The following is a 13,432-nucleotide window of genomic DNA, read 5'->3' as shown; positions in this document are numbered from 1 at the left end:
GTTTGTGTTTTAATACTTCCATGCGCATGAATTGGTTCAATTATGCAGACGTTTTACAGTCTAAGATGACAATTTGGAGCAAATCCCTACTCGTTTAATTTACATGTGTGAAAAGTCATGTACTTTTTTTTTAGAGCATTGAATTAGTATTTGAAGATTTTTGTAATAATATATGTAAATATGTCTGCAATACTGCCTTTTCGGACCGTTCCTCCTGAATAAAACAAATTTAACTCGGCTATGAAGACAGTTCGTTCAATACAATATTTACATGGGACTATCGGATAAAATGATACAGATAGAAAATTGCGTACAAAAAGATTGATGACGTGATTATAGAATATGCAAAAAAATGATCTTCCGATTATTTGACATGTAAAATAAAAAAAAAATTGTTTTGTTGCTTTCGTTCAAAGAACATCGCAATTTTTATCCAACATGTTTATATTTTTATCTATTTGAATATCTGTGTTGGTTAAAAAATCCTCTACTATTTCGGTTCTTTTTTTGTAAACTTTTAACATATAATAAAACTGCATACTAAATAATAAATAAAGTGTTTAAATAATTTTATTCACTACTACCTTTAACTTTTACGATAAGTTTTACCATAACGATCGAACACAAACTCTGCATTTTAGAACCGTTTCGATTATTGAAATGCCCAGAAAGAAAAACTTGAAACTAGTTCTACGCACAATATTTATAATTAAAATACAATATAAAAAAACAGCAGACTATTGTATACTAACCATCGATTTTGTTACAGATAGTGGTAGCGTATAATATCAGTTATAGATTTAATATCGTGCATATGTTTGTTTTTTAGCAGTGTACAAGACCTACTAACGATTTGGTCCTGATTTTCTAGAAAGCGTTAGATAGTTTTACTTCGTCTGAAGCTGAAGGTTATTATTAATTGGACACAGTAAAACAATAGGTATAGTGCACGATTTTGTTGGACCGACAATGTCGAGCGAATGCGATGCGGTACAAATAGCGATTACACACTTGCCTTTGAATTCTATTATTGTCTATTGTGTGTGATTTTGTGTGTAGTTTTTGTTTACATGCTTTGTTTCTTATTTAATGTATCGTACAATACATAGGTGCGTAGAATATTACATAACTAATTGATTTGTATTTTACTGCCATGTAATTTGATAATACATATTAAACATTTACGGTGGCTCAGAACTGGTCGCTCATGATTTTGCTTACAAGAGTGTAGTTTCTCTCTATGCTAGGATCATTAAACTAAGTACTGCTTCATTCAAATGTGATTCTCTGTAACGATAGTTAGGAAGTGTAAACTCCTTTTTAGCTGGTTCGCAACTCAACAGCGCTGTGTCGTATCGTAATTTGAAATTGCTCTTCATTTCTCATCCATGGTCTATTGATGAAGAGTAATAATATTGCACATGATATTTTTTGGTTGTCAAAAATCACTCTTGCAAAGGGTTCTTGTTTTATTTTATATAATAATAAATGGCAGCAAGTGTTCATCTGGTTTGCTAAATATATTTTAGTGATCGCTACTTGCGTTTTATTGTTTAATCTCCTAGTTCAATCAACCTTTAATTTGGCTGTCTGGATACTTTACAGAATTATTGCTTATGATAAAGTGGGAGAAGTGGCTTAGATACTAGCCAAGATTTAACAGAACTACTAAGATTTAACAAAAATGTCTATTTTGGTTGTTGTCATTGATGTTTAACGTATGGATGGGATTTGTATTCCAAATTATTTGTTACATGGCTTTAAATTTTACCAAAACGCGTAACGATAACAGAACCAGCGTTACATATGTTTCTATGTTGGTTGTTCTCCGACCATTCTTACTGTACAGTTTGTTTACGAAATCACATTTAGTGAATTCAACATAACAAATAATTTACCAACCATAAGGTTGTAAAACTACTTACCATTCTCAATTGAAGCTAGCAGCAACCCATTCAGGTTCTCTTAAAGAAATTACTACTAATAGTTGTACTCTCATTACGATATTGTAGTTGTTTTTTGTTTCTAGTCGCATTTAAGTAAGACCCAGTTATTGGTGTAATAAAAATTAAAGTACACCAATCACTAATCCAAAAAAGCAAACCCATTTTAGAAGAAGCTCTTGAGGAAACCTGCTGGTCCCGCATCTTGTGGCTGTGCTTGTGCTGTTTTCAATTTTGCTTGAGCATTTTTTAAGGCCCTGTGAACAAATTGACATTTCAGTGACCGGTTCGATATTAAATCTGTTTGGTAACAAATATACTCACTGCTGCAAATCCATTATTGTTTTTTCTTTCTGATTCTGTTCTTCTTGTGTCATTTGCACCAACTGGAGGAGTCGTTCCGTTTCAGCAGCAGATCGCTTGGCTTCTTCTTTTGCATCCTCTAGTTCCTTTGATGCTCTACAAAAAATACCATATGGTAGTGATTGTATTAGGGTTTTATCTATCAATGATTTGATACAGATATGCCAAGGTACAATTCCCAAGGTACAAACAAATCAAGATAGAATATGACTTTCGCATATACTAATATACAAAGCAATTGCTTGTGTACATACTTATCTAGCATCTGCTGGGTTTCTGTTAACTGTTTATTCAATTCTCCAGCAGCAGCAGCAGTTCCGCCGGCCTAAAACAACACAACATAGGTAAACAAAATAGCAAGTGTAGGTTGGCAAATGTAAATGTAGAATAAAGCATCATGGATCTTACCTTTTGTAATGATTTTTCTAGTTGGTCCATTTGTTCTTTGCGTTTCTTAAGTTGTTTGTCAAACTCAATAAGATTTTTTTCTTTGTCTTCCAGCTCTTTGCGCTTGTTTTCGATAGCTTTGCGCTGATCTTCAAACGTTTTTCTTTCGCTCTCCAACAGTCGAGTTGCGTCTTCGATTTGTTTCATTTGTGCTTCTAGTTGCTTACGCTCCGCCTCACTTACGCCTGCATTTTGAGCTACCTTCTGATTAGCTGCCTGCGTTGCTTGTTGCAATTGTTGTTGCATCTGCTGTATTTGTTGCTGTAGCTGACCAACCTGCTGTTGTTGCTGTTGAGTCTTTTTGGTCGCTTCCAAAGCCTCTGTCTATAAGGAAGAAAACAAGCAATTACTAACCCAAAATCAATGCACGGAAACTTTAATTTAATATTACTTGGCTCTTTTCTAATTCCTGCACCAGTAACTCCAACTGATTTTGGAATTGATCGCGTTGTGCAGCAGCTGTTTTAAGATCTTCTTGTAATTTTTCTAGCTCCTTTTTATTTGACGGCGATTGCTGTGGTGGTTGTTGTTGTGTTGATTGTTGTTGCAATTGTTTCTGCATATTGGTCATTTGTAAGAGTTGTTGCTTCAACTGTTGCTCCATTACCTAGAACAAAAATAGAAATACATTATTTTGCATCGAAAATATGTTGTAACATGTATGTATGAACAGCTACAATCTTCAGGATAATAAACAAGAAATTGTCATTCATACCTGCATTCGCTTCTGTAATTCAATGGCCGCCTTTTCTGCTTGATCTGCTCGATTTTTCTCCTGCTCCACAACTTTACGCCACTGTTCGAGCTCATTATCTCCACGAGCCCCCGTTTCCTGAAGCATTTGTTTCAGCTTTGTAATTTCCTTCTTGTAGTTCTGTATTTCCTGGGCCGCAGCTTGGCCTTGTTGAGGTGCAGCAGGAGCGCTTCCTGGCTGTTGAGGAGAGCTCTTAAGCCGGCGATTTTCTTCACATTGACGCTGCAGTTCCACTTCAGCTGCGTTAAGCTCCTGCTGGAAACTCATTAACATATCCTGGCTCTTTTCCAGCTGCATCACTAGTTGATCGCGTTCGGCCATCAGCTGTTTGTTATCAGCCTCGAGTTTCATGAGACTTTGCTCTATATGGTGGTTACTGGCATGTTGCTGGTGATGTTTTTCATAGATCTTAGTAGATTGGCGAAGGGTTTCCTTTTCGGCTTCAGATTTTTCCAGCCGCTCGAGCACACGTGTCAGTTCAGCAGACATACGCTCAAACTCAATACGTGTCGCTTCATAGACTTCTTGTTGTTTCGTCAGATGTAGCTGTGCCTTTTCTAGTTCCTTTGCCAAACGTCCTGCCTCCATCTCGGTGGCGTCTCGGCTTTGCAGCGCCTTTTCAAGCCGATCGCGCAAACGGTCTAGTTCGTTTTTGTCTGCTAAGCTTACTGTACTGGTAGCGGCCAACGCTCCGGGGCTGATAGCAGATTGCGGATTCTGCCGCAATCGCTCGACTTCCTTGATGAGTTTCTCATGCTTGTCTCGTATTTTTTCATATTCAATGTGAGCACGTTCTGCATCGGCTCGCTGTTTATCTTGATTTGAGATAAGCTTAGTTACTTCTGCTCTAGCCAGATCGAGTTGTAGGCTGGTTTCGTGTAACTTTAGCTCCATGGTTTGGAATTCATTTTCTCGTGTCTCAAACTTCTCTTTCATTTTATCGAACGTCTCCTGTTCATATTGCGATTTGCCTCTGAAGTTTTCTAGCTCCACGATAACCTTGTCGTACTTTTCCCGCAATCGGTCATTTTCATCTTTCATACGCCGGGCTTCACGTGAGAAGGATTCATTCTCTTGTAAGCGTCGCAGTTCTGCTGCCGTCTTTTCATAGCGCTCACGCATCTTTTCGATCTCCAGTCCATAGCGTGCTATTTCTTCCTGAGCCGAGTCAAGCGAAGCCGTTTGTTTAGTGTACAGATTGTGCGAACGATCTAGTTCATAGGTTAGCCGCTCAATTTCTGCCTGTTGATTGTCCTTTTCTGATTGTGCTCGACGCAAATCAGTTTGACATTTATCAAGCCTCTCGCGAATCATATCTACATCCTCCTTTGCCTTATCTTCGAGTTCTTTCGAGCGACCCAGCTGCATTGCTGCACGGTCGCATGCTTCCTGGAGCCGCGTAGTTTCCTCTTGGATTTTACGTAAGTCTTCCCGTGCTTTAGCTGCTGCCAGTGCAGAACGTTCAGCTTCTACCTCTAAACGATTGCGGTCAGCTTCGGCCGTGTCGACTCGTGACTGTAGTCGATAGATTTCATTTTGGGCACGATCATACTTCTCAAGCATCTTCTCAAACTCTTTAGTGGAAGTGTCTTTCTCATCAATCAACTTTTGACTAGCATACAGTGCTTTATCAAGCTTCTCTTTTAATATATCGATCTCGGTAGTTGCATCATCTCGTTCCATCTGAAGCTTTTGGTGTACCTGATGTGCTTTTTCCCAGCGTTCTTTTACTACCTCAAGTTCTGTCTGTATAGCATCGCGTTCTCGTTGGTATTTGAGTGCTGTACTCTGAGTAGATTCGGATTTTTCCTTCAATTTTTCTAATTCATCACTAAGCACATCGCGTTCCTTTTGCAAACGAGCAAGGGATGACTGTAATTTATCCGCCTTGTCTCGATAGCGATCGAGGTCCATTTGTGCGGCTTCTTTCTCTTTTTGAATACGTGAAGCTTGGCCCAAAGATTTGTCTAACTGCGACTGAATATTTTCAAATTCATAATTGATTTTCTCTTTTTCGAGTTGCAACTATATTGAAAAAGAAGAAAAAATAAATAAATTCCAAATAAATATAATATAAGTTCTCATTGTGTCTTTTTTATGTTATTCTCACCCTGCGGGTTTCTCCACCGCTCTTATCTAATTTCTCCTGCAAATGATCAATTTCATTTTGTGCTTTGTCGAGAGAATTCTGTAGTTTCTCTTGGGTAAGCTGCGATTTGCCGAGAGTAGCCTGTGTACGTTCTAGTTCTTCGCGTATTTTTTCGAGCTCTGCGTACGCCTAGTTTATGAAACAGTTTACAGTGACACAAATGTAGTATATATTTAAGTTGTTTTTAAAGGTTGCAGAATAAGAGACTTTTCATGAATAATGTATACTTAAAAGAAGAAAAATATCCCATAAGTGTACGTTAGTGTATCAAGTTGGAGAATATTAGCTCAAAAAATGTTTTTTTTTACTTTCATTATATCATAAATGCATACAATCTTTTATTTATTGTTATGTAAAGACTCTCAGGTCATATAGCTATAATAACATAATTGCATTTGAATTTGTATCTGTTTTAAATATAATTGCCCTTACCGGCAATTTGAACATTCATATGTATGTATCGATGCTTTCAATTGTATGAGTGAAATAATACAGGTCATAGAGAGTACACTACAAAGCGTAGAGTGGTAACGTACTGCAGGAGCGATAGATTTGAACTACCAATCATTCAATATTTACATACAGCCATGTAATTTTTAATTTTCTAGATAGATACTTATAATTAAACATTAGTTACATTTTATATTTATGCAGGTATATGCAGGTGGTTAACACTTACAGCATGGAATGATAAGTAGTTAGCTGCATGCACAATGGCTAGTATATTAGCCTTAATTGCTTGCCTTTAAGTTGCAATGTATGGTTATTGTTCATGTTTTCTTTTAAGTTGAACCTAATTGGAGATATCGTTGTCATATTATAAATTATGTTTTTTAGCGATTATTCGAGTACACTGGATTTTGCGCACGCTGGTTTCAAGTGACATGTATTGAATTAAATTATTAAACTTTGACCATACTAAAAATAATTGAAATATTTTGATGCTAAGGCAGATCTATTTCGACATGTATACAACACAGATAAATACTTATCTTATCCATAATCACAAACATTACGCGTTGACAACATGTTGAATAATTTTTGCTATGGTTTGCTATACGACACTCATACGATTTATATTGTAGGGCATGATGATAATACAAAGTGAGCAAAAAACTAATTGATAGTGTTGATAATGATGTGAGGTTAGTAAGATTGCTGTGATCTACAATGCAGCTTCCTTAACCACATAAGGTATCTATGGAGATCGTATCAACTCAGAGTTGTACATGGTTGCGTTTGTAAGAACCCTTGAGGCATAACAATGGCACAGAGTTTTTGCGACATGTATTTCATGTGCTTTTATCAGAATATGAACGTGTATGTAAAACTAACAAAAAATAAATGTATTGTTGTAATAGTGTCTACTTAGCGTGCAAATCGATGTTAATGATAAGCCAATATCACTTACTAATAAGCGATAGTGAACACGAAATGTGTAGTTTGAATAGGAACATATTTTTAAAATCACTTAATCTTATTCAGCACCCCAGTCTCCAAAAACAAAAATTTGCATGAATGTTCAATGATTAAATACTTATGCTAAAGGCATCGTTGAATTAAATGCCAATAGAAAAAAAAGTTTATGTCAGTCGTATGTAATTATGCCAGTCATGTCATGAGGGTATATGTGGAAATTTAAAACAACGGAACTGGAAATTACCTTATCTCTTTCACTAACAATTCGTTGTATACCAGCCTGGCCTCTTTCCATTTCCTGTTTCAAGCTTTCCTGTTCACCTTGTGCGTTTTCAAGCTTAGCCTTGAGTCTATAGACTTCGCCTTGACTCTTCTCTAATTTCTCTTGTAAGGCGGCAGCTTCCGCTCTTGATCGTTCAGCGTCAGTCTAGACGAGAAAATTGCCGTTCGATTGGGTAACGTGTGATGCGGAGTTGAACCGCATCAATTTCGCAATTGACACAGGTTAAGAAATGGGACAGAAACGAGAAGAAAGAAATGTGAAGAGAAAAAAGAAAAGAAAGAAAGGAAATCAAATCAAAATCAAATTCGGTCAAATTCTAAACGTAAACAAATTCTATAGAATTGCTATTGCTATGTGTTTTGATAGCATAAAAGAGATTCTTACATTATCATACACTTGTAAATATTGTATAATAAAAGGATAGAGCTTTTATTAAAAAACTTTAAATTGACAATCAACCTATAGCAATAGTTATTAAAAATATACACGTGACCATAGAAGTGCTAAGCCCATTAAATGAAATACATACTAATATTAAAGAGTAGGTTTAAGTAACAAAAGCAACAAATACTGCTAACAATCTATCATCAAGTGTGAATGTGTGTACTATACAAAGAGGAGAAGAAATAAAAAAAGCAATATGCTGTTTGTGTGAATTTATTCCAATCCTGGCTTTAAGACTGTGTAGTTTGATCCGTCAACAGCATTTTGAGTGCATGAGTAGCAAACATTAACATCACTGAGTAATTTACGTTGGCGTCAGCGTGATATTTGAGTAAACTTAGTGTTGTGTGATAAATTGATTCAATTTGATTAAACTTTTTCCAATGTATCAAATGCTGTGGCATTAAATAAAATGATTATTATTAGGAATAATTGGAGAAATCTAGTAACGATAAATTGAGCATAAATAACGAACAATGGCATAAAAAGTAACAATAAGTCCAAATTAAATGTTGTTGGCATTTGGTTTCAATCTTAGATCAAATCAATGAATTACTGAGAAAAGATCAAGATTGTGTAAAAAATTGCTACTCACAAAATCGTGTACCGTATGTTCCTATAAAACGTTGGTGAACGGTTTATCAGTGATTGTGTTATTTGTTGTGTCATGAATCAAATAAAAGAAACATTGAATTAAATGCAATAAAAATGCGCTCAGAAAGATTCTAATAATGCAATAAATATCCGTATTGAAATAATGTTTTGTATACTCAGAATCGTCATCGAAATTATATAATACCCATACTTTATAAGGCTATCAATGACAATTAGTAAACGTTTTATGTTTTGAAATTGTAGAACAATAAACATGTGGTGAAGTAGTAGATAATTTTATTCATACACATTTAGCCAAATACAACTAAAACACTTATATTATTTGTAACAGTTGTGCAAAATAACAGTAACAACATATTGTAAAAGGAACCTGTCCATCAATTAAATGATTTGTGTATTGTATTGTTCCACAAAAAACAACATGAAAATACAGACATATAATGAAACTTACGGAATGTTTTCAGAAAAAAATCAAATAAAACTAAATATAGCATTATCTTCACATCGAAAGCGCATGATATTCTGAGCATGCATAAATAACATTAAAATCAAAGCGTGTTAACGCAATTTAATCATGTAGCTATTGTATAATTAGATACGAGCAGTAAGAGTATTTATTATGGCTCAAATTAATAAAAAAACCAAGCAACACATAATTTTATACTTATTAATTCTTTAAATTTTCATGAAGGAAGATCTTTGAGGGAAAATATAGATATTGTGAATAAGAAACAAAAATTATTGAAAGAATTTAAATCTTCTGTGTAATGTATGATTACTAAACTGAGAGAATATTTAGATTTATGTTTAGCTTCGTGAAATGATCAAATTATGTAGTTTTCTCTTCAGTTATATATATTGATTGGAGCTAAGTGTATTGATTTGACACTTGTTAAAGTCATATTTTTGTTTTTATTTGTATTTTCTATTTGGATTACAGTGTCGAAAGTGAACGTGAAAACATTTTGTAAACATAGAATATTATTGACCGACTTGGGTCCAAACATTTAGATGATAAAGAAGTATTGTCAATTCTATCATCTATACTACAACATAAATTTTACAACCAATATCAATTTATTAGGCAATACTTATGCAAAAAGCTAAATAAAAACATCACGACATGACTTATTTTGCTTACTTGTGTCACTCGTAGCTCAGCTTGCGTGCGCCGCAGTTCGTTTGTGGTTTTGTCCGCCCGTTCCTGGGCTCGATCAAGTTCTTGTGATGTGGTCAGCGTTGATCTGCCAAAAGTAGTCTAAAAATAAAACAAAGAGATTATTAACGTATTTGTGATTAAACAGGCCATAGTCCGTGTCTGTGAAATGTTTCATTAGCGTTTTGAGTTTGCGTTCAACTGGATCATGAGAACTGACAGTTTTGTAATATGTGTAAATGTATTGGTAGGGAAAAAGCAGTGCGAACATTATATTTTGAATTCTGTATCGACACGAAGGCTCCTTTATGATAGAAGGTCGGATAATGAGGACATGACAGCAAATATCTTCTTCTTGTGTGCCCAAGGACTGTGTAGGAACGCGGTCAAGTAATGTAGAACGATTTGACAAGTAGACAAACGTTCGTTACAGGCAGTTTGACAGTTCGATTCAAATTCTATTTATAATTAAAATGATAAATCGGTCAGGCCATTTCCAGAAAAATGTTAATTAATTCATACAGTGGTTTACAGGCAGAGTATGTATGCCTGTAGCAACAGTAAATGTTTGAGGCAATGATGAATTTTTAAGGGCTTTTTTCTGTCAAAAGGCATCCAAGATGGCCAATCCGATTTCGGCTAATATGCGTAGGAATTATATTTCATAAAGTAACAATGTGTTTTAACCCAGAAAAATGTACAAAAGCGAAAGAATAAAAAAATATTATCGCAACAAAAATTCGTTATAATTTGAAGGGTACATGTACATTGTTTGGGGTTGCTTCCCAGCTGTCAGTCGCCCCCTTAGGATGCCAACGCCCCCTTCCTTCTATTTCTTCTTGAATGTGAAATCTCTCTACTCTACATTACTCGACCTGCTATCTTCAAGGGACCTTAATCGACACCATCATGAACCACGAAATTCAGCAGCGCACCGGAGGATTTTGGTATCAGCGATATTGTTTAAAAAGTTATAGATATTGTTTAACTCTCTCCTTCAAACCTACTATTGCCTATACTGAAGTACTGTATGATAAAACTCCGAAAAATGAAACAAGTTTATATCGAAATGCATTTAGATCTTGATAACAACAACTATATTTCTACTGTCTTTTTTTAGTCTTTTACGGTTACTCTCTGGTCGTCCCAATTAAGATTACTTATACTTTAATCAAAAGATCGCTTTAACCTCGTTAGAATCTGCCACAATTATTTTGTTACCATGTCATTTTGTCAAAAAATATCGCATGTAACTGTTAAAATTTGATAATAAAAATATACAACTCTAGAAACGCGAATTATTAAAATCTATTGTCTTAGATACTAAAACACCCTAAATAACGTACCAATTTGTCTAATCGGTCTAATTTACCTAAATAACTTATATTGCCCAGAGAATGATAATAACAACATTAATAATGATAATAATAATAATAAACCCATAAATGTAGCTGCAAAAACATCATTCATGCATAAATAAACCTTAACTAGGATACAACAAATCGTCGTTTGAATACATTTTTCAGGCTAAAACAATCTAGCCTAAAATCCTAAGGCTAGTTGAAGGCATGGTTTTATATAAAGTGTTGATATAATTTAATCCTCCAAATGTCAAACTACATTTTTTCAATAAAATCGTACATATCGATGGACATGCTAATATCCCTAATATTTTTTCAATATATAGAGCGTCAGTGAGATGGTAATGGTATTAATATTACCTGTGATCGTTCTAATTCGGCACGTAAACGTTCATTCTCCAATTCTAAACGAGATAACCGTTGTTTTGCGTGATCCCAATCTGCTCCACTGCGACCCACATCGCTTGCCGTTTTATGTTCTAGCTCTGCCTTCGACTTGCCGAGTTCGCTTTGCGAGCTCTCTAATTTAGCTTCCAAACGATCTTTCTCTGCAAGAGCTCTATGGAGGCGAGTTGTTAACTTTTCTACCTCGCTATCAAGAGAATGAAGCTTCATCTTAAATTCGGCCAGCTCTCGTTCATGCAACTCTCGTTCTTCTTTTTTTTCCGCTTCAGCTCGATCACGCTGATCGCGCAGTTGTTGCATCTGTTTTTCCTTATCGCCGATAGCCTCCTCCAAACTCGTCAGAGCTCCTTCGGAACTGCAATGATGGGCTTGCATTGCACTAAGCCTTGCTCGTGCCATGTCGACTTGGTTATCTTTCTCTTTAAGCAAATCTTCTAAATTATCAATCTGTATAAATTAAACGAAAAATATAGTTTTACAGACTTTTACCAGAATGATATGGGAATATCATCGTTAATAAATACTTTTCGTTGAAGAACGTTTATCTTCCTGTCTTTAATATCCATGTGTTCTTTCAGCTCGGTGAGTTCGGTCTGTAGACGATTCTTTTCCTGAACAGTATGCATTGTGCCTTGAGTTTTTTTTTCAATCATGCGATTTTTTTCCTCTAACCTATTACGGAGTTCCTCGACCTGTAAGAATATAGTAAAAATGTGAATATAGTAAGAATATAATAAAAAACGCAGTAAATTTTTAAATTGATCTCGATTTTAACTTTGGTGTACGTGGTAATAGATTATACAACACTTACATCTGATTGCAACATATTGTAATGTTCTTCTTTGGCGCATAGTGATTCTTTCAGAACGGCAATATGACGTTGGTAATCCTAGAAGGATACAAATGTATTAGTATGCTTTCGATATATTGGCTTGAAAAGGGAAAAACAAATATTCATGTGTGTACCTGATGTTGTTCTTCGAGAGTCTTCATTTTGGCAGCCATTGCCATAATCTCTTGATCACGACGTGAGATTTCCAAACGAAAATCATCCAGCTTTAAATATAGACACAAGATAGAATTGTTAATACACATTGTTCTAATATCCTAATCAAACCTGATTACGGATGCATCTTTTATTGATAATTATGCTAACTGAATGTTAGATGCAGTTGTAATCGGTCATTTTTTTAGCACAGCAAAATTAAGTTTCATGGTGGCGTTTGTGAAGTGTAAGGATTGCGATATGTATACTTTTTCGAAGGCAAAGCAATTCGAGATAGCATTGCTGAATATTGACAATTACAGTGGAGCGCAATAATTTTGAACGATTTTTTAAACAATAGACTTTAATTCTAGTTTATTTATCATATGATAATACTTAGCAATAATAAACGATGCTAATGAAGTTACCCTCAGCATAAGTCAAACTATGTTACTAGTATTTCAACGATACATAGAAACATAACTCTATTTGATGCAAATTTCGTAGTAATTATCATCTACCTTTCATTTAAAGATATTTGAAGAAATATTAAACAAAAAGATATCTTTAGTAATTCTTCCTTTATACTTTGTCATTTTACATACATATCCTAAGTTGAAAGTTTCCAATCGAACATATTTGATCTCTTTGTTCATTTTAATCACTGCACCAGGGTTTTTATTCTGGTTATATTTTTTTCCGAATGAACTACAATAAGTATAAGATAACCAAATATTTTAACAAAAAACTTAATTTGTTACTGCACCGATGTCTAAAACATCAAATTTAGGTTTATGTTAGTGTTACATCATTCAAGAAGATATTTTCATATGTAGAGCATTGAAAGACATTCTTGTTTAATTGTTTCAATAAGCTAGTATGCTAACACGTCATAATGATTTAACGTCTATGCAGGTTAGACATGTTTTATGTTTGTTCTCTTCGTCGCTTTTGTTGTAATTCGTTGTATAGTGGCTATATAAGGTATAATTTAAAACATAGTTATCTAGTTTAAAATTAGTCTTATATCTATCGAGGATGAAATGATTAATTTTTTTTACTAATACTAGTTTTGAGAGCACTAGTTTTAATTGACTCTTAATGTTTG

At 34.7% G+C, this 13,432-nt stretch overlaps 1 protein-coding gene across 10 annotated transcripts in view; it reads right to left on the bottom strand.

Annotated features, from left to right (window-relative positions):
- Positions 1-552: 552 nt before the first annotated feature.
- LOC120956015 (golgin subfamily A member 6-like protein 22) overlaps positions 553-13,432 on the bottom strand; it is a 111,882-nt gene continuing 99,002 nt past the window's right edge. For 7 of the 10 annotated variants that reach the window (XM_049609891.1, XM_040377367.2, XM_040377360.2 and 4 more), the window contains 14 exons: positions 12,306-12,395; positions 12,151-12,228; positions 11,864-12,031; positions 11,295-11,786; positions 9,559-9,675; positions 8,398-8,418; positions 7,320-7,502; positions 5,618-5,785; positions 3,469-5,532; positions 3,145-3,360; positions 2,715-3,077; positions 2,561-2,631; positions 2,268-2,402; positions 553-2,200 (listed from right to left, as the gene is read on the bottom strand). In XM_049609891.1, the coding sequence (XP_049465848.1) occupies positions 2,110-2,200; positions 2,268-2,402; positions 2,561-2,631; positions 2,715-3,077; positions 3,145-3,360; positions 3,469-5,532; positions 5,618-5,785; positions 7,320-7,502; positions 8,398-8,418; positions 9,559-9,675; positions 11,295-11,786; positions 11,864-12,031; positions 12,151-12,228; positions 12,306-12,395 (4,257 nt within the window). In that variant the 3' untranslated portion in view covers positions 553-2,109. The remainder of the gene's footprint in view (positions 2,201-2,267; positions 2,403-2,560; positions 2,632-2,714; positions 3,078-3,144; positions 3,361-3,468; positions 5,533-5,617; positions 5,786-7,319; positions 7,503-8,397; positions 8,419-9,558; positions 9,676-11,294; positions 11,787-11,863; positions 12,032-12,150; positions 12,229-12,305; positions 12,396-13,432) is intronic. The other 3 variants (XM_040377361.2, XM_040377366.2, XM_040377363.2) reach the window with 2 other exon arrangements.

Source organism: Anopheles coluzzii, chromosome 3 (genome assembly GCF_943734685.1).
Source record: "Anopheles coluzzii chromosome 3, AcolN3, whole genome shotgun sequence".
Classification (NCBI taxonomy): Eukaryota; Metazoa; Arthropoda; class Insecta; order Diptera; family Culicidae; genus Anopheles; species Anopheles coluzzii.
The sequence above is the reverse complement of the archived record's forward strand: the minus strand, read 5'-3'. Positions and strand labels throughout refer to the sequence as shown.